The following is a 16,812-nucleotide window of genomic DNA, read 5'->3' as shown; positions in this document are numbered from 1 at the left end:
TCTCAAAAAATAAATATCTGTTTTAACTTTGTTGACCAGTAAAAGCTAGGGTTCAGACGAGATTTTCAATTTTAAAAAGCAAATGAATATAATACTCCATAGTGTTGTTCGCTAATTTGCAGAAAAACATGTAACTATCCATGCCCTTTATTAGCCAACCATTCTCTTGCTTTTGTGGTGGCCTTTCTTTCTAATCTAGCCTTGTTTAGATCAATCCCGCCTTCTTCTGAACCATATATTGGCAAAGATATCGTTAGCACCATGTAATCTTTGTTGTTAAATGTCTTATTCAAATAAACCTGCACTGATGATAACTCTGTAATGCTTGACTGTTGGCATGATGCATGGAATTCAAATCAAGGGAGGAAGACAAACCAAGTCGTTGAAGTTTTTATAATCTATCCATATTGCATATCAAACTAAGTCAAGCTGGAAGGATGATGCTATAATGGTAAAGCATAATCTGGAAGCAAGAAAAACTAATGGAAACACCTATAATAGTAAAGCTATAATTTTAACTTGATGATATTGCATATCAAACCAAGTTGTTGCTTCACAGTAGCACATTTTGTCCTGGATATAAACACCAACGCATCAATCCAATTAACTTTCGACATTGCTTCTTGACCTACAACATGGGAAGCAACACCCAAATTAATCTTCCATCTTCTTGCTCTGCAAGTTGTGATAGCATGGAATTTTACCTTCCAACGCCCAAGTGAAACTGGAAAATACATTCAAATAAATCAAACAGTTATCTAAAATCAAAATAAAAAATCTAAAAATCAAATGAGAACCCATTAAAATGAGAATCAGTTAAAATATCAATACCTCATAAAATTAGTTAACAAATGGCATTAATCTAAGCAACAAACAAAAATAAAGTTGATTAGATTAGACAACGAAAGAACAAAAAAAAAAAGAAAAAAAAACCTAGGGCTCCGAGAAGAGAAAGGGGAGAGATGTCCTTGGCGAGCTCAAGTCGAAAAAGAGAAGATTCACAGAGGAAGAAAGTGGAGAGAAGATTTAAAGTTAGGGTTATGGATTTTCGGCTGAATAAGGTTTAGGGAGATTCACAGAGGAAGAAAGTGGAAGAGAAGATGGAAAGTCAGGGTTCTGGATTTCCCGCTGAATAGACTTTAGGTTTTCTTTTGTTTGCGGCAATTTTTTTTTTCTTCTCTTTTTTTCCACGAGATATTTGACGGAAATTTGAAGCTAAAATAGAAAATTTATCTGAATGCTGGTGAGGAGAGAGATTTTTTAGAGCAATTTGGTGAGGTGGGTGGTCTCATTTTTAATGTAGAGGAGAGTTTTCCTTACCGCGCAACCTGGAGTCTCATATGGCTTAGAATTTTAAAGGAATTCGGCAGTGATAGACCTACCGAGATGTGCACCGTGATACGCACCGAGAAGGGATCGGACGGCCGAAATGTCACCCTCTCTACATTGGGATAGGGGTGAGGCATGAGTGGGCCCCACCCCCTCTCACACGGTGCACGTACATCATGGTGCACAAATCATTTTTGTAAGGAGTTAGATTGGATAACACCATAGTGAGGTTGCCTTTACATCCTTTATTTTTTAGCCAAATATTAATTTAATTATCACTGGAAAGTTAATTTGTATTTCTGGTAGGTAACTTTGGATTTTACGTAAGAGTTTTGTATTTCAGGCGGTGCCGATTGGACTATTATAGTGCAACAAAGTTTGTAATTCTGGTAGGTAAGCCTTTGGATTTTAGGTAGAGTTTTGGGGTTCAGGCGGCACCGGTTGGATTATTACAGTGCAAGATTCAACCCATCCACACCTCTCTATATAAGGGAGATCTTAGTTTATTAGTACGAAACAAATCATTTTCAGTTCACTAGTGTTACGTTAGAATTTCGAGACATTAATTTATCCAAACCCTACTGCTGATTAGTAAGTTGAAAAAGGAAATGGTGTCCGTTGAGGAAATTCGTCGTGCACAGAGATCTCAAGGGCCTGATTACTACTTCAACATCACAAAGAGCCAACACATGACCGATCTCAAAGACAAGTTTAAACGAATATGTAAGTGATCTCGTTCATTTTGTTTTATGACCAAAAAATTGATGTCATTTAGATTTTAGCACAAAAAATAGTTACGGCCTTGAATGAATTCCGCATGCAGGTGAAAAGTCAAAGATAAGGAAACGTCATATGCATCTTACGGAAAAAATTTGAAATAAAAACCCTAGCATTTGCGAATACATGGCACCTTCACTTGATTCACGTCAAGATATAGTAGTCATGGAAGTACCAAAACTCGGAAAAGAAGCTGCTTTGAAAGCCATCGAAGAATGGGGTCAACCCAAGTAAAAGATCACTCATTTAGTAGTATGCACTAATTCGGGTGTAGACATGCCTGGTGCTGATTACTAACTCTGTAAACTTCTCGGTCTTTCTCCGTCGGTGAAATGATTTACCAACAAGGTTGTTATGCTGGTGGGACTGTCCTACGCCTTGCTAAGGGCTTGGCCGAGAATAACAAGGGATCACGTATGTGTGCTCTGAAATTACAGCTGCTACGTTCCGCCGTCCAGATGATATTCATTTGATTCCCTTGTTGGTCAAGCTCTTATTGCCGATGGTGCAGGTGCCATGATCATTGGTGCTGATCCTCACGAATCTTCAAATGAATGTCCACTTTTCGAAATCGTTTCTGCTGCTCAAAATATACTCCCTCATTCCCATATGGAAATTCATGGACTCTTCCTGGAAGCGGGTCTTACTTTGCATTTGTCGAAATATGTTCCTGGACTGATTTCCAGAAACATCGAGGAAATCTTAACCGAGGTTTTCACGCCGATTAGCATTAGCGATTGGAATTTTTTGTTCTGGATCGCCCATCCTGGTGGTCCAGCGATTCTTGATCAAGTTGAGTTAAAACTCGGTTTGAAAGAAGAGAAACTTGGAGCGTCTCGTCATGTACTGAGCGAGTATGGTAACATGTCTAGTGCATCTGTAGTTTTTTCCTGGATGAGATGCGAAAAAATTTGATTGTACAAGGAAAATCGACTACTGGTGAGGGCATGGAATGGGGTGTTTTATTCAGATTCGGACCTGGTCTCACTGTTGAAACCGTTGTTCTTCACAGTGTTTGATGCTCGACTAAATCCATTGTCTATCTCATTTCATTTAGGCATGGTTATGTTGAAATGTTCCAAGCATATGCAATTGCCTTTTTATTCAATGAAGCAGTTGATTGGCAAAAGTAAAAGTTGAATTTACCTGAAGTTTCAATAAAATTGTTTTGATCATAATAGATTGGAAGTCCGAGAGAAGGAGAACTCAAATATTTATTAGAGACTAGCAAAGACGCAGTCGCGATGCACGCGCCAATTTGTTGTTACGTAACACAACTTTAGTACTTACAAAATAAAATGCAGGAGTAACAAACTAAATTATCGCGTCACCTTCGTTTTTCATGGTGTAAGTACTCCACCAACACCTATCACCCCCTCTCCCTTCCTATGACAACAAAAAATGCGATATATACATCCATGAAAATGTTGAAATGGAATAATAAATTTTATGATCGATAAAAATGTTGAGGTGAACTGTAGCAATTATGCTAATGATGAGTTAACCGGCTTATGGATAATCAAAACCAATGGGCTTCATACACAACAATTAGCCGCAATCACACGCTCAGGCTCCACCCTGTACAGTTCAGGGGATCTGATGGGCGGCTGAAAGAACTGCAACTAGGTCCTATTGATGAAAATTACAACAACCTTCTACTAACTGGTTATGTAGTGGACAAGCTGATCAATAAGTAACAGTGTACAACTTCAAAACTTCTCTCTACCATGGGGATTCTGACGTCACCATTGATTACTCAGGAAATCCACATTAACTCGGAGCTTCAAAGTCACAGAACAAGAAACTTCAGCACCATAACTCAATAGGAAACGATATCAGCAATGACACTTCGTGTACAAGTTGATGTATGGCAAATCTTTTTTTTTTTTTCTGAATCCAGGGATTACACGAAGCTCAATTCAAATAATGCTGACAGTGAAACTTAAGAATACCAAAAATTGTTTGGCTCAGGTGAATACAGATTCACTGAGAAAAAACAAGAAAATACAAAATAAAGAACTAACATACCTAGACTAAACGGGAATCAAAGTCTTAACAAGAAAGTCTTCTGCTGCTATGGTATGTCACTGCACATTTGGTTATGTACGTTTTACAGTAACTGAAAACTACAACGTGTTGAAGACCTTGGAAAATTTTGTAACTGCTGCATGGTTTCGCATGAGGAAGTTAGTGAAGTTCCTCTTCTAAATATCACCAGTTGAAGGACTTGAGCATGCTTCAAAAACAATCTAGCAAACTCCATCTCCTCTGGGAGACCTTTACAATTTCGAAGTTCGAGTGAATTGAGGCATACCAACAAACAATGAGGCGTTGTATTCAACGTCAACTCGTACCCATTGAGTTCTTGAATAAAAGGTACCTGCAACCGCAATTTGATTTCAGCCAGAGATGCAAGCAACAACTGCGCATACAAAGTACCAAATGATGCAAATTGCAAGTACCAATATTACCTGATTGATGACTAGTGATTCCAAATTTGGTGATAAATGTAGAAACTTGACTAACGATCTCATGGAAGGTAATGGAAAATGAGGATAATCGTAATCCACTTCCAAACGCACCAAATTATTGAAGGTAGGGAAACTTGTTAAGGGAACATTTGCAATGCCAAAAATCTAATACACAAGGCATACAAAGCATAGATACTGTTAGAGAATATAATACAGGAAAACCATATGGCAACTGAATGACGCTACAACATAATATGAAGTAAATTACCATACCTGAAAACACTTATATGATGCTTTAAGGTGCTTTATATTGGAACACAATCTTACGAACTTGGATAAAGAATTTAATGTTATTATTTCGTTGTCACGGGCATGGCATAAATCTGCTTCAACTAGTGATGGAAAGTTACCCGCAAGAAAGTCTCTCGGTAGCCAGCCACCATACTCGATGGACACTAGATTGGGTGCATCAATCTCAAGTCTAAGGTTATAACAAAAACGTTCTCTTAAAGAACCCTTTAAGGCGAACAACTTAAGTCGCAGTGCTGAAAAAGATAACACATCTAAATCTTCTTGCCTACATCTGCACAATACTAATTCTTCAAGTGTAGGACAGTTAGAAAGAAATTGTTGAGTCAGTTCTTTATCCTTAAATAGAATACACGATAACCGAAGTACCTTAAGTTTTGGTAAAGAAATTGATTGTGAGAAATCAAGAACATGTTCTTTTCCAAAATCAAAATCCAACATCGTCAGTGATTCACAACTGAAAAGGTCTAGGGGAACCAGATTGGGTCTCGTGCAATTCACGGTAAGAATAAGCTCTTCGATTTTACGATTTATTAAAGCAACAATCCATTCCCTCACCCGGTTTGCATCAAAGCTCTCATTATCACAACTGAGACAGAATCTCTGCATAGTTGACGATATGTTACTAGAGATCAATGTATTGTCCAAGAAATCCATAAACCTATTGGTTTTTTGGTGTTGCTTTAAATCACCACCTTCAGTCCCCGAGGCATAACTATTATGTCGCCAATTAAGAAAATTAAGGACAGGCAATAGATATCCAGAGATTTTTCCATCTTTTTGATAGAACAGTAGTGGAAACAGCACATTTGGTTGGGAGAAAAGAGAATATATGATGGATTAAGGGTTCAGGCAATTTACTGATTATATCCTCTGCCACGTCCTCCGTGTTATTGTTGATGATGTTTCTATTAATCAAACATTATTTATAACAGTCAAAATATAGCCAATGTAATCACACAGACATATATATATACAAGCAAGAACAAAACCCTAATTTGCAAAAAAAAAAAAAAAAAAAAAAAAACGACAAAAATATACCTCGATTGTGAACTGATGAACAGCTTCTTCTTCTTTTTGTTTCTTGTTTCCATTCTTCGACGATTTTGTTGATCAAATGTTTTTTCCGTCATATGAAACTGAATAATCTCAACTGGGGTTTTAAGGTTTCTTTTCTAGGTTATTTTATTGTACAGGTTTCCACTTATAAAAACCAAAATTATCCTTGTCCCCTATTAACATGGTCTGTCACGGAAAGATTTTAAGTCGTACTTCCCAAATTATCAGTCAACAAATGTTGGACCACATGAAATATATTTCCTCAATTTCAGAAAAAGTCTTTTAATACTTAGCCTAATGTTGGCTAGAAAAGAAAAATAAAACGCAAAAATATCATTTTTCCTGAAACAAGGGTAGGATATATACTCCGCAAACTGAGATCATGTAATTGTCTGAAGGGAGTTACAAGCTTCAAAGTGTCAGAACCAGAAACTTCAGCATACTCAGTGTCAAAAGATTAAGAGATTCCTATTTCAATGGGGTTCTATTAAGAATTGGTTTAGATTGATTCTCAAGAGCAAAAATGTGTCTCGTTAGATCAATTGTTGCAAGCGCAAGTCAACTTGGAAAGTTTAACATCTCAATGCGGTTGAAAATAACCACCACGACCACCACGTAATCCTGTAAAAAAACCTAAGATGTCGCCCCCGAGTAACATACCATTTCCATATTTGGACCAAAATCTCAAACGATCTTGCCAGCTTTTTAAGGTATAGCAGATTATTCAAGATCTATCAAAATCTTCAATCACCTTACATCCGCCGCTCATCTAACATCTTCATCAAAAGATCCAATAACATATACCCTTTAGATTAATATCTACACGTAAATTTTGCGTCAAAAAATTTCCAAAAACCAATAATAATTTGAATTTTCAGTTATTCCCGCCCACGAAAATATTGCTCAAGATACTTTCCCATTTCCTCTGCGGCAAGGTAGTTAATTTCGGATTCCGGTTTATCTCGGTCCCGAGCGAGACACTGGTACAACATTGTCTCGGGGAGATTCCGTTTTCAAATTTCGGTGTAATTTCGGTTCCAACTTTTATAATAAGAAGTGTTTGTTGCCAGGTTCAATTAATTTCAATCCTAGTTTGAGTCAGACTAGAAGATTGAGGGAGTATTGACCCACTTAAAAGAAACATAGTATTAGTAAATCTGGTTGTTCACCTTCCTCATCATCAACACCAAATGATAATTTAGGTCAAGAAATTCAAACACAACAACAAGCAATAATACTAGTGAGTGAATTAATCCGTTTAATTTTTGTACTTGAGATTAATCCACTCAATTTAAAAAAAAATTATATATATATATTCCGGCCGAAATTCCGACCAAAAAACACGTTTCCGGCCGAAATTTTCGCAAAGATTTCGTCCGGCCGAAATTAACAAAATCTGTTCTTCTTGGACCGAAATCCGGAATTTCGCCGAAATTTCGGCCGAGATGGCCGAAATCGACTACATAGCTCTGCCCATCAATTGTATCTCTCTTTAAAAGAAACCCTTTCCTTTCTCTCCGAAACCCTAACTCTCCCGCTTCATCCTCTTTAAACCTTCATCTTCTTACTCTAAAAATCTCTCAGAAACTCCAAATCTCCATTTTCTGAAACTCGATTCAACCCTAAATCTCCATTTTTCGTATGCCAATTACAGCTGCTAGCAGGAAAGGAGGAAGAAAACCAGGGGATGATCCTCCAGAACCCAAGAGGAATAGAACATCAATTAAAATCAAAGAGCCAGAAGCTGAACCTAGTTCAGCAGTAGATCTGGAGACTAAATCAACAGTGGCGAAAACAGCTAAAGGAAAAGGCAAAGCGGTTGCTGTTGATGTGACGGAGAAGAGGAGGAAATCAAAAAGTAATTCTGAGGCAAAATCTCAAATTAGAAGACCGAGGAAGAGAACAGATGGTCCGTTGAAGAAATTAAAGAGTGTGATAAGTAAAGGTAAGAAGAAGGTTGGTGTAAAAGAAGAAGACGATGAAGAGGAGGTTGCAGATCTAGTTATTGAAAACCCCGAGGAGGCCGTAGATGAGGAAGACGAAGTTGAAGATGTCCCTGTCGAGAAAATGAAGAGGAAGATCAATAAATCTGAGAAACGGAAAGATAACTGCCGTTTAATTGGTGAACCAGTACTTATTGAAGAAGCTAGACAAAGATGGCCTCATTGTTATGATGCAGCCAAGGTTGTGATTCTTCTGGTTATTTATTGGTTTTTAATTGTTTGTTGATTTTGTAATTTTGGTTTTGGTGATTTTGACATGTTTTGATTGTTTGATTTTTGTAGATAAGGGAAGGTGGTGAAGGTTATCTGCATGTGAGACAGCACTTAGATTTACGAATTGGGAAACTGTTGTCATATCAAGGTGAATCATCTATGCTTTTGCTTGATGTTCAATTTAGTTTTTTCATGGTTTAGTTTCGCATTTTTCATGCGAGTAAGCAGACCAAGGTGTAGGATAATTTTTATGTGCTGTAATTGTCTACAAGAATCCATTACTGATCCGTTTTACACAGAAGGAGAATTGGATTATATTTGGGAGAATCGTAGAATTGTTCTGTTTGTTTTATGTTAAATTTGAATGGTTGATTTTGTATTTTACAAGAATCTAATATAACATGATCTATCTCAGGCTGAAGATGGAGAGCCAGATTATATAGGACGAATCGTTAAATTCTTTGAAACGACTAAGAAGATACCGTACGTTGCTGTGAAGTGGTTCTTCCGCGCAGCAGATACTGTAAGTTTTGTCAGGAACACTCATTTTTTCTTTTCGTCGAGTTATGTACCACTGTTTTGTAAGTCTGCAAATTTTCCGATGTTTCAGGTCATCAGAGAACACTCTTACCTCATTGACGCAAAACGCGTATTCTCTTCTGACTCTGGAGATGACAATCCACTGGATTGTATTCTTTGCAAGATTACTGTTGCTAAAGCATCCTTCTTGGTATGGGTTTCTTTCTTCACTGATATTTATGCATTCCAGTTTACATTTTAGTTTATTGAATGACTAAATATCTTATGTCCCCTGCTCCCATTATTATTATGACATGTCCTATTGCGAAGAATTTCATACGTTTGAAAATCTACAAACAGGTAATGAACTTTATCTACTAATAGTTCTCCTCCAATTCTTGCTTGCAGATACTAACAACTTTCTTCTTTTGTAGGAATTGGGGAAGAAGCTAGTACATCATCTGCTGCAGTTTCAAGGGAGGGTTGTTCAAAAGTCTTTGAGGAAGATACTGCTGATCCTGATAACGTTATGCTGCTTCTTGACATGTATGCCGGTTGTGGTGCGATGTCTACAGGCCTGTGCATGGGTGCAGCGGCATCCGGTGTCAACCTTGTCACTGTAAGTAAAAATAAATGAATTCAGCACTTCTGGCATAGTCTGTTTATTTCACACTGAAACTTAATATTGTTATTTCAGAGATGGGCAGTGGATTTCAATGAAGATGCTTGCGAAAGTCTTCGCTACAATCATCCAGAAACTGAGGTTTCATGTTTCGCTTCTTTTACTGTCTTGTGTCTTCACATTTTTAAGAATACATGTTTGCAGACATTTAACTGCCAAATGATTTCAGGTGCGAAATACGAAGGCTGAGGACTTTTTGCAGTTGCTGTATGCGTGGAAAGATCTCTGTGCTCGTTATAATTTGTTGGGAACTAATTTTAATAAAACAAAGAAACCAACTGAGAACAAAAAGAAGGAAGAAACTGAGGAAGAGGCGCAGAGAAGCCCACCGGATGAGAATGGTGAGTTTGAAGTAGAGAGAATTATCGAAATCTTTTATGGAATCAACCCAGAAACCAATGAAGGGGCTGCTGCCTTACACTTCAAGGTATTACTTTTGCAATATCTAATTCCGCTTCACTTTCCTATAGTCTTACGCATTTTTGACTTCTATATAATTTAGGTGAAGTGGAAGGGGTGGGGCTCTGATTGGGATTCATGGGAGCCATATTCAGAGCTTATGTATGTCACTGCACTTTGACCTTTCTAAATATGTATCATCTTCGCATTGCCTATTTTTACCTGCTTCATTCTGTGAGTGCATTGGGTTGATATTAGTTTCATATGCAGGAAATGTGAGGACTGCATAGAGGAATTTGTTAAAGATGGATACCAATCTAATATATTGCCTCTCCCTGTAAGTGTGTATCCGCTTTTACTTTTTGTCTAATCTATGTACTTTGAGATGCCGTCATTTTATTCATCCCATGACTTGGAATCGTTTGTCTGTACTTCTGTTATACACTTAAGTAGTAGAATACTGATGCATGTTCTCCAAACCCCACGCATGAAAAAGCAATCTATTTGAATTTAGTTTCCCTTAGATATATATAAACCATCTTAACATTTCTGTTGTAGTAGTAGTAAACTGAATATGAATTTGGTTTCCCTTATAATAATGACATGTCTGTAAATTTTAATAGTTCCTAACATTGTATAAATAGCATAACCATCCTGTGTATAATGTTAGGCTGTAACTTGAGGTTTCTAGTGTATTGATGAATTCAGTTACAAAGGAGTAATCACTACTGCCAGATTCTTTTACTGATTGGTTCTGCCTCATGTGCCCTTGATGTTCAAAAGCCCAATGCTAAGACATAGCAATCTCTCTTTTGAAAATTTAAACCTCACTTAAGTGGTGCTCTCCTTCATGATTGTATCTTAACAAATTCATCTCTTCTGTTTGTCTTTTAAGGGCACTGTGGATGTGGTATGTGGTGGACCCCCCTGTCAGGGAATCTCTGGGTTCAACAGGTTTAGGAATTATGAGGAGCCTCTCAAGGACCCCAAAAATTATCAATTGGTTGTGTTCATGGATATTGTAAAGTTTCTTCAGCCAAAGTTCACTCTTATGGAAAACGTTGTGGACCTGATGAGATTTTTTGGTGGAAATCTTGGTCGGTATGCCATGGGAAGGCTTGTTGCAATGCAGTACCAAGTCCGTCTTGGTTTATTGATAGCTGGAAGTTATGGGCTACCACAGTTCCGGATGCGCACCTTTCTTTGGGGTGCCAAAATGACAGAGGTAGAATTGTTTTGTAAATAGTTCTATCAACTATCATTGCAACTGTGATATAAACATTGGTTATCAGAACTTTATATTTTTACTTTTCTTATTGAAGAAATTACCACTATTTCCTCTTCCTACCCATAAGGTTATTGCTCGTGGGTTTAGCCCTAAGGAGTTTGAGGTATATGTGCATGTGACATTCCATCGTAGAATTGTTATGCGTATTTCTATTTATCGAATAATTAATCCTTGCTCGGTTTGTGTAGCAAAATGTTGTAAAGGGGGATGAAGAGTATACTCTGAAGCTGAAGGATGCATTAATTCTGAAAGATGCAATTTTTGATTTGCCAAAGGTAACCAAGATTGTGTTCTGCCTTTATTGATTTTATCAAGTTAACGTTGATAGTGGCATATTTACAGTATTTCTTCTGGTTTTTAGATTACAACGCATGAAGTCAGGGATGAGATGGACTATGGTAATCGTATTCCTAAGACAGATTTTCAGAAAATGATTCGCTTGCCAAATCACAGTAAGTTTTTCTGTAATAGTGCTTTCAAGTTTAAGTTAGCCTGTTGGATATCTTTCAAGAATATTGAATATTGTCCTTCCTTTCAGAGTTGATGGGGTCAGCTTGCCCAGAGGAATCAGTGACTTTAAAGCTTTTTGACCATAGACCTCTGAAACTAAGCGAGCATGATAATCTTCGGGTTTCTAAAATCCCCAGGGAGAAGGTTAGTTATTAGTTAACTTGGTTATCAGTTTTCATCATGTAATACATAACATATATTGGTTGTATTGTTTTCCCGATTCATTAGGGCGCGAACTTCAGAAACCTCCCTGGAGTGATTGTTGATGAGAAAAACAAGGCAAGTCGTGATCCGAAGATGGCCAAAGTAATGATTGGAAAATCTGGAAAGCCATTGGTAAACAGCTCTTTTGATCCTATCTTTTTATCACTAGTTGTTTTACAAATTTCATTATTCTTACATATAGTTATATTACTGCAGGTACCCGAATATGCCATAAAATTTGTCAGGGGAGCTTACAAAAAGTGAGTAATTGTTTCTTCATTGATCAGTTATCTTTAGTTTAATGAAGAACCTGTTTTAGCCCAATTTATTTATCATGTTTTCCTGGTTTTCAGGCCACTTGGAAGACTGTGGTGGGACGAAATCGTGTCTACCGTTGTGACTCGTGCCGAGCCACATAACCAGGTGAACATAGCTTTATCTTTGCAGATCTTATTTTGGAAGTGTTTTAAGCTTTTAGATAATATGCTAAGAACAGGGAAACTAAGGTAGTACAAAAATGGTATATTTGTGGGGTGTGGTTTGATGTTTAAGGGGGACAGTGAACCTGATGTTTCCATCTGGTCTTAAGGTTATAATTTATTGCAATAAAACAAGTTTTGGATATTCCTCATGATTCACTGTTAATCTTAAGCATATTCCTTCCAAATGTCCAATGCCTTATTCTAAGTTATGGGTTTGCTATATGAACAGTGGATGGTTTATGTAAACATCAATTTTCTGACTTTTGGGGTTTTCGTCAAATAATATTGCATCCTCTACAAGACCGAGTGTTATCAATCAGGAAGAACGCTCGTCTCCAAGGTTTTCCAGATTTCTATCGGCTATTTGGTACAGTGAAGCAAAGGTATAATTGTCACTCTTGATCGTTTTTCTATTTTCCTATGATATTTCTTTTTGGTTCTCATTCAATGTATCTAACGATTCCTTGTACATTATAGGTACATGCAAGTTGGTAACGCCGTGGCTGTACCGGTAGGAAAAGCTCTAGAATTTTCTCTTGCAAATGTAGTAAACAATACCTCTGGCAGTGGGCAGGTTTTTGAACTCCCTCCATCCTTCTCAAGATGAACAAGATTAAAACGGTTAAATTTGACTTTTTCAAAAATGTTTGATGATGACACCAAATAACAATTTCATTGAGGATTTGATTAATTCTTGTGGGTTTTATAAAACAATTAAACTTCTTTGCTGCTGTCTCTTGTAATACAATCCTGAGCAGCAGCACATTTAGCTCTTTGGTATTGTAACTTCGGATCTACATTCTCCTAAATAGAAATTCAGTTTATTTATATCCTCTGTGTGCTTATGTTTTCAAGAATTACTCTGATAAGGCCACTAGATTAACACTAGCAAGACGAAAATAATCCTTAAGGAAGGGCTTTTTACAAAAATAGGCCTGTTTTTTTGGTGCTTTTCAAATGTAGGCCATTTTTTTTATTTATTGCTAAACTAGGCAAGTTTTGACCAAAAGTGATGGATGAAAAGTTAGCTGCAGTTATCTTCCAGGTGTACATATCTTCTTAACTAAAAAGACGTTTTAGTCCTTCAAATCTATTGAACATTAAGTGCTTGCTGAACTCATTGAATTGCCTGAGCATACATCATCAGGAACTGAAATAACACCAAAGTCTTTGACGCATAAATCTCCCAAGGCTCTTGACATTGCTAATCCAGGTTTTTCCTCAGCTGGTAACCATACTCTATGCACACCTGGTTCATCGTCTAAGCAAAACACCCTTCCGTTGCAATGCAATATCCGTTCTGCCTCCTCTGAGAAAAAAAGAAGAAGAGAATTTAGATATCAAGACGGAAGAAATTGAATGACTTAAACTTGGACTAGAGTATGAGGTGAAACTACAGAGACTTAGAGAGAGACTCACGTGGTAAGTTTGGCTTGAAGTCCATTGTAAGCTGAACTGGAACCAACGTGCCATCGTCAGAAGCCGTTGCTAACACCGCACGAGAATCTCCAACATTCGATATGAAGATGTTGTCTCCCTAAAAACATCAATCAGGAGAAGCTCACTTTATCAGTTCCCATCTCGGCCGAACTTAACAAACTCATAAACGCTTAAGGATTTCCAATAAAGGAGCTCAGGATGCTGCATAATCTATTCCTCAAGTATACAAAACGAAGTGAATTGAAATGGCTACACTGAGCAAAGTTGCAAATTTTCTAAAGATCTGTCTAAGTTTGAGGATCGGTTCGATAGCTTACTTACAGAAGCTCGCCCTAGTCATAGTCATCAAGACATCAACTTGGGAATAATGGTAGTTACAGCCATAATATTCGATAACCAAATAGACAAGACAGACTTGTTTTTGCTTCAAAACTCAATATTGCAAACAAAGCACGATGTGCATTTTAAGGCACTTAATCATGCTTCTTAAGGTCATAACCAGGGGTAAACTGGTACACTTAACTTAGCCATAATTTCAGTACATGATATAACTAAAATAGTAAATCCTGATTAGAAGTACTTACAGCATAGAAAACTGCAACTAACTCAGATGGTGTCAATGTCCAGACAGTATTTCCATCGGTGGCAGATATTCCAGCAATAACCATAAACATTGCACCAAAAAAGTATGAGTATGCAGTCACTGAAAGACTGGCCGGATACTTCAGTAGCAGCGGAGCCTGGAATATGTATGCCATACACAAATCAGTATATACAATTTAAATTTATTTTTGTGCTCAAGCTAGAAGTACCGAATAGTAACTCTGAATATCTTCAACATAGATTTTACTTAGTAAGTTATCAACTAGCCAATAACTGTCATCAGATGGATAGAGGTACCGGCATAATCCTGTTAAAGAAACGCCTTGCAAGGTTGATATTAATCCACATAAAGGTGTGACCGATAGTGTACATGAACTATCTAAGTTCACACCAAAATCATTTGTGAAGTACTGAGAAAGATGGAATTCAGTTCCTTGTCTAAAATACAAGTGTGGTGCATTTACTTTTCCAAGAAGTGTATTCTAAACAGCTGAACTAATATCAACAAAAACTGCTATAAATTGGTCTGATCCTCTAAATGGTCACTAGCTGGTGCAGGAAAAATTTTACATGTTTCTTTCGTTTATAATGCTACTAGTTCATCTAAGCAAACCATTACCACAATCAAGCAGAACATCCCATTGTGAAACATCTAAATACCTGGAAGGATAGATAAACAGCCATACAAAAGCAGTTCCCAATCAAGCAGAGCATCCCAATGTGAAACTTGGTAAGACCAATACCCAACAAACCCGAAATCAACCCTCCAGCAGGTTCTGGTTGTGCCCCGGCAATTAAATCATTCGCCGCCACTGCTCCGTGCAACAATTCAGTAACATCCTCTCCAAATATAGATGGTCCCTTGAAAAAAACCATTAATATAGCTCCAGAAACACATACTATTGTGCCCCCAACCTTGAGTTGACCTCCAATTTTCATCAGATTCACTTTTTCGTTGCTGCAAAAATTCAATCTCCCCAGTCACCCAAATGCAAGGAAAAGAGGAAAAAAGTTGAAATGAACAAATGGAGGATGAAATTTGAGAGTACCCCATGAAAGCTGCTAAAACAAAAGTAAACACAGGGATTGCAGGCTGAACAGCAGCAGCATATGTTGGATTTGTATATCCAAGCCCCATTAAGAACAACAGCTGGTTCCCAAATACCCTGGTCATGAAATTAACAAAATTGAATAATGGGTTTTCCTGAAATCACAATCAATTCATGAAATTTGACAAATTTGAAGAAAGGGGGTTTTGACTGATTTACATACCCAGTTAATCCAAGGAAGAAGAAAGATACGAGGAGACTGAAATTGATAGGAAGAGACGTGAAATGACTACTTCAAGACCTGAACTGTCGTTCAGGCTTTCTGTCGAACACCTTTGTGTGTGTGAAACTGGGAACTCAGAGATGGCTATTTTGTTGTTGTATGAGCTCCCCTTTAACCTGCAATCGAATTGGAGATAAACCAATTCTCGTGTACCTTCTCAAATACACATACATTCACTAATCAGTCACCATTCATCCCTCAAATCAATGGTGGTTGCTCAAGTTGTTTCCTGTACGGCAGCCGACATCTTTTTGGTTCCAAATTTGCTTTTGATGTGAAATTTCTCTGGTAAGAGAAACTTGTAGTCTACATTTCAAGAAATTACAACGACAAACTTGTGAAATTTCTATGATACGAGAAACTTGTTGTTGTTAATTGCTCTCCAAAACCAGAAACCCATCGATGTTGTTGTGTAAACACCATCGACTCACCGAATTTCATCTCGTTTTGGAACCTTGTTGCTGTCAGTTCTTAATATGAGAATCAAATTGTCAAGAAAAATTTAGATTTGCATCAAAGAACCCCCAAAATAGATCCATTTAAGAACCCCCAAATTCAGCTGATGCTGTTGTTGTAGAATGACTATTACTGCCTGCGAATCTTCACATACCAATGTTCCTGGTGGTGCTAAAATCCACGATTAAATCTCTTCTAAACATCCACCATTAATGTTAATTAAGTTTGATTAGAAAAAAACCCCTAAGTTATCTCTTGATTTTAGCAGAAGAAAAAATTGATTTAGAAGAACCAGAGAGAACTAGAGAGAAGAAGGAAGAAATGGACGAGAATCACTAAAGCAGTGACGCACGTACAAAAAGGTTATTTCAGTAATCTTACCACATCCATGAGATATCCCTATATGATATTTTGGCGAGATATTGACAAGTCAACGCGATAAATTGACCGAGATGGTTAAAGTGGATGGAATCCGTTTAACTTGCCTAGTTTTGCAAGAAATAAAAAAAAGTGGCCTAGAAATGAAAGTGAGGGTCCAGACCAGGCCTACTTCTGCATATAATCCTTAAGGAATATATTTGGAATTTAGATGCTTTGAATGAAAAGGAAAAATACCATAAGAGATGAGAAGCACTAGACCAGCTCTTATGAAGTCAATTTCCTTTACATCTATAATTTCATCAAATCTTCTGGCTCTTCACAGTTCCGCCACACAACGAATTGAGCTAACACACAC

General features: G+C 37.4%; 3 protein-coding genes and 1 pseudogene across 8 annotated transcripts; 2 read left to right on the top strand and 2 right to left on the bottom strand.

Annotated features, from left to right (window-relative positions):
• The first annotated feature begins 1,937 nt into the window (after positions 1-1,937).
• Positions 1,938-4,143, top strand: LOC113326286 (annotated as a pseudogene).
• Positions 4,144-4,216: 73 nt separating this feature from the next.
• Positions 4,217-6,019, bottom strand: LOC113326285 (F-box/LRR-repeat protein At4g14103-like). Its single transcript, XM_026574041.1, has 5 exons — positions 5,928-6,019; positions 5,634-5,794; positions 4,851-5,581; positions 4,578-4,742; positions 4,217-4,486 (listed from the first exon to the last, which is right to left on the bottom strand). The coding sequence occupies exons 1-5, from the start codon at positions 6,017-6,019 to the stop codon at positions 4,217-4,219; spliced, it is 1,419 nt and encodes a 472-aa protein (XP_026429826.1).
• Positions 6,020-7,455: 1,436 nt separating this feature from the next.
• LOC113326971 (DNA (cytosine-5)-methyltransferase CMT3-like) lies at positions 7,456-13,073 on the top strand. 6 transcript variants are annotated; one of them, XM_026574628.1, is made up of 19 exons: positions 7,456-8,129; positions 8,231-8,309; positions 8,577-8,684; positions 8,772-8,891; positions 9,011-9,040; positions 9,115-9,299; positions 9,378-9,443; positions 9,532-9,789; positions 9,865-9,923; positions 10,032-10,098; positions 10,657-10,986; positions 11,238-11,324; positions 11,411-11,501; positions 11,588-11,703; positions 11,788-11,895; positions 11,980-12,023; positions 12,117-12,186; positions 12,547-12,628; positions 12,723-13,073. In XM_026574628.1, the coding sequence occupies exons 6-18, from the start codon at positions 9,210-9,212 to the stop codon at positions 12,619-12,621; spliced, it is 1,461 nt and encodes a 486-aa protein (XP_026430413.1). In that variant the 5' UTR covers positions 7,456-8,129; positions 8,231-8,309; positions 8,577-8,684; positions 8,772-8,891; positions 9,011-9,040; positions 9,115-9,209; the 3' UTR covers positions 12,622-12,628; positions 12,723-13,073. The 6 variants fall into 6 exon arrangements, with proteins under 6 accessions (XP_026430413.1, XP_026430414.1, XP_026430412.1 ...); XM_026574629.1 differs by lacking the exon at positions 9,011-9,040 and having other exon boundaries at positions 9,532-9,703; XM_026574627.1 differs by lacking the exon at positions 9,011-9,040.
• Positions 13,074-13,190: 117 nt separating this feature from the next.
• Positions 13,191-16,265, bottom strand: LOC113327005 (WAT1-related protein At5g45370-like). Its single transcript, XM_026574653.1, has 6 exons — positions 15,561-16,265; positions 15,338-15,454; positions 14,949-15,246; positions 14,270-14,425; positions 13,665-13,782; positions 13,191-13,554 (listed from the first exon to the last, which is right to left on the bottom strand). Exons 2-6 carry the CDS (start codon positions 15,424-15,426, stop codon positions 13,346-13,348), a joined length of 870 nt encoding a protein of 289 aa, XP_026430438.1. The 5' UTR covers positions 15,427-15,454; positions 15,561-16,265; the 3' UTR covers positions 13,191-13,345.
• Positions 16,266-16,812: the final 547 nt, after the last annotated feature.

The sequence above is a fragment of the Papaver somniferum genome, unplaced genomic scaffold, assembly GCF_003573695.1.
Source record: "Papaver somniferum cultivar HN1 unplaced genomic scaffold, ASM357369v1 unplaced-scaffold_10, whole genome shotgun sequence".
NCBI classification, from domain to species: domain Eukaryota; kingdom Viridiplantae; phylum Streptophyta; class Magnoliopsida; order Ranunculales; family Papaveraceae; genus Papaver; species Papaver somniferum.
The sequence above is the reverse complement of the archived record's forward strand: the minus strand, read 5'-3'. Positions and strand labels throughout refer to the sequence as shown.

Excerpts from the sequence above, each read along its gene's own strand:
- LOC113326285 (XM_026574041.1), bottom strand. The coding sequence starts at position 6,019 with ATGACGGAAAAAACATTTGATCAACAAAATCGTCGAAGAATGGAAACA. Across the intron at positions 5,795-5,927 it reads TTCATCAGTTCACAATCGAG|AAACATCATCAACAATAACA; the intron begins GTATATTTTTGT and ends TTTGATTAATAG. Across the intron at positions 4,487-4,577 it reads AATCACTAGTCATCAATCAG|GTACCTTTTATTCAAGAACT; the intron begins GTAATATTGGTA and ends TTGCGGTTGCAG.
- LOC113326971 (XM_026574625.1), top strand. The coding sequence starts at position 8,995 with ATGTCCTATTGCGAAGAATTTCATACGTTTGAAAATCTACAAACAG. Across the intron at positions 10,099-10,656 it reads CTAATATATTGCCTCTCCCT|GGCACTGTGGATGTGGTATG; the intron begins GTAAGTGTGTAT and ends TTGTCTTTTAAG. Across the intron at positions 11,896-11,979 it reads GAAAATCTGGAAAGCCATTG|GTACCCGAATATGCCATAAA; the intron begins GTAAACAGCTCT and ends ATATTACTGCAG.
- LOC113327005 (XM_026574653.1), bottom strand. The coding sequence starts at position 15,426 with ATGGGGCTTGGATATACAAATCCAACATATGCTGCTGCTGTTCAGCCT. Across the intron at positions 14,426-14,948 it reads CTGTTTATCTATCCTTCCAG|GCTCCGCTGCTACTGAAGTA; the intron begins GTATTTAGATGT and ends TACATATTCCAG. Across the intron at positions 13,783-14,269 it reads TAGTTGCAGTTTTCTATGCT|GGAGACAACATCTTCATATC; the intron begins GTAAGTACTTCT and ends TGATGTTTTTAG.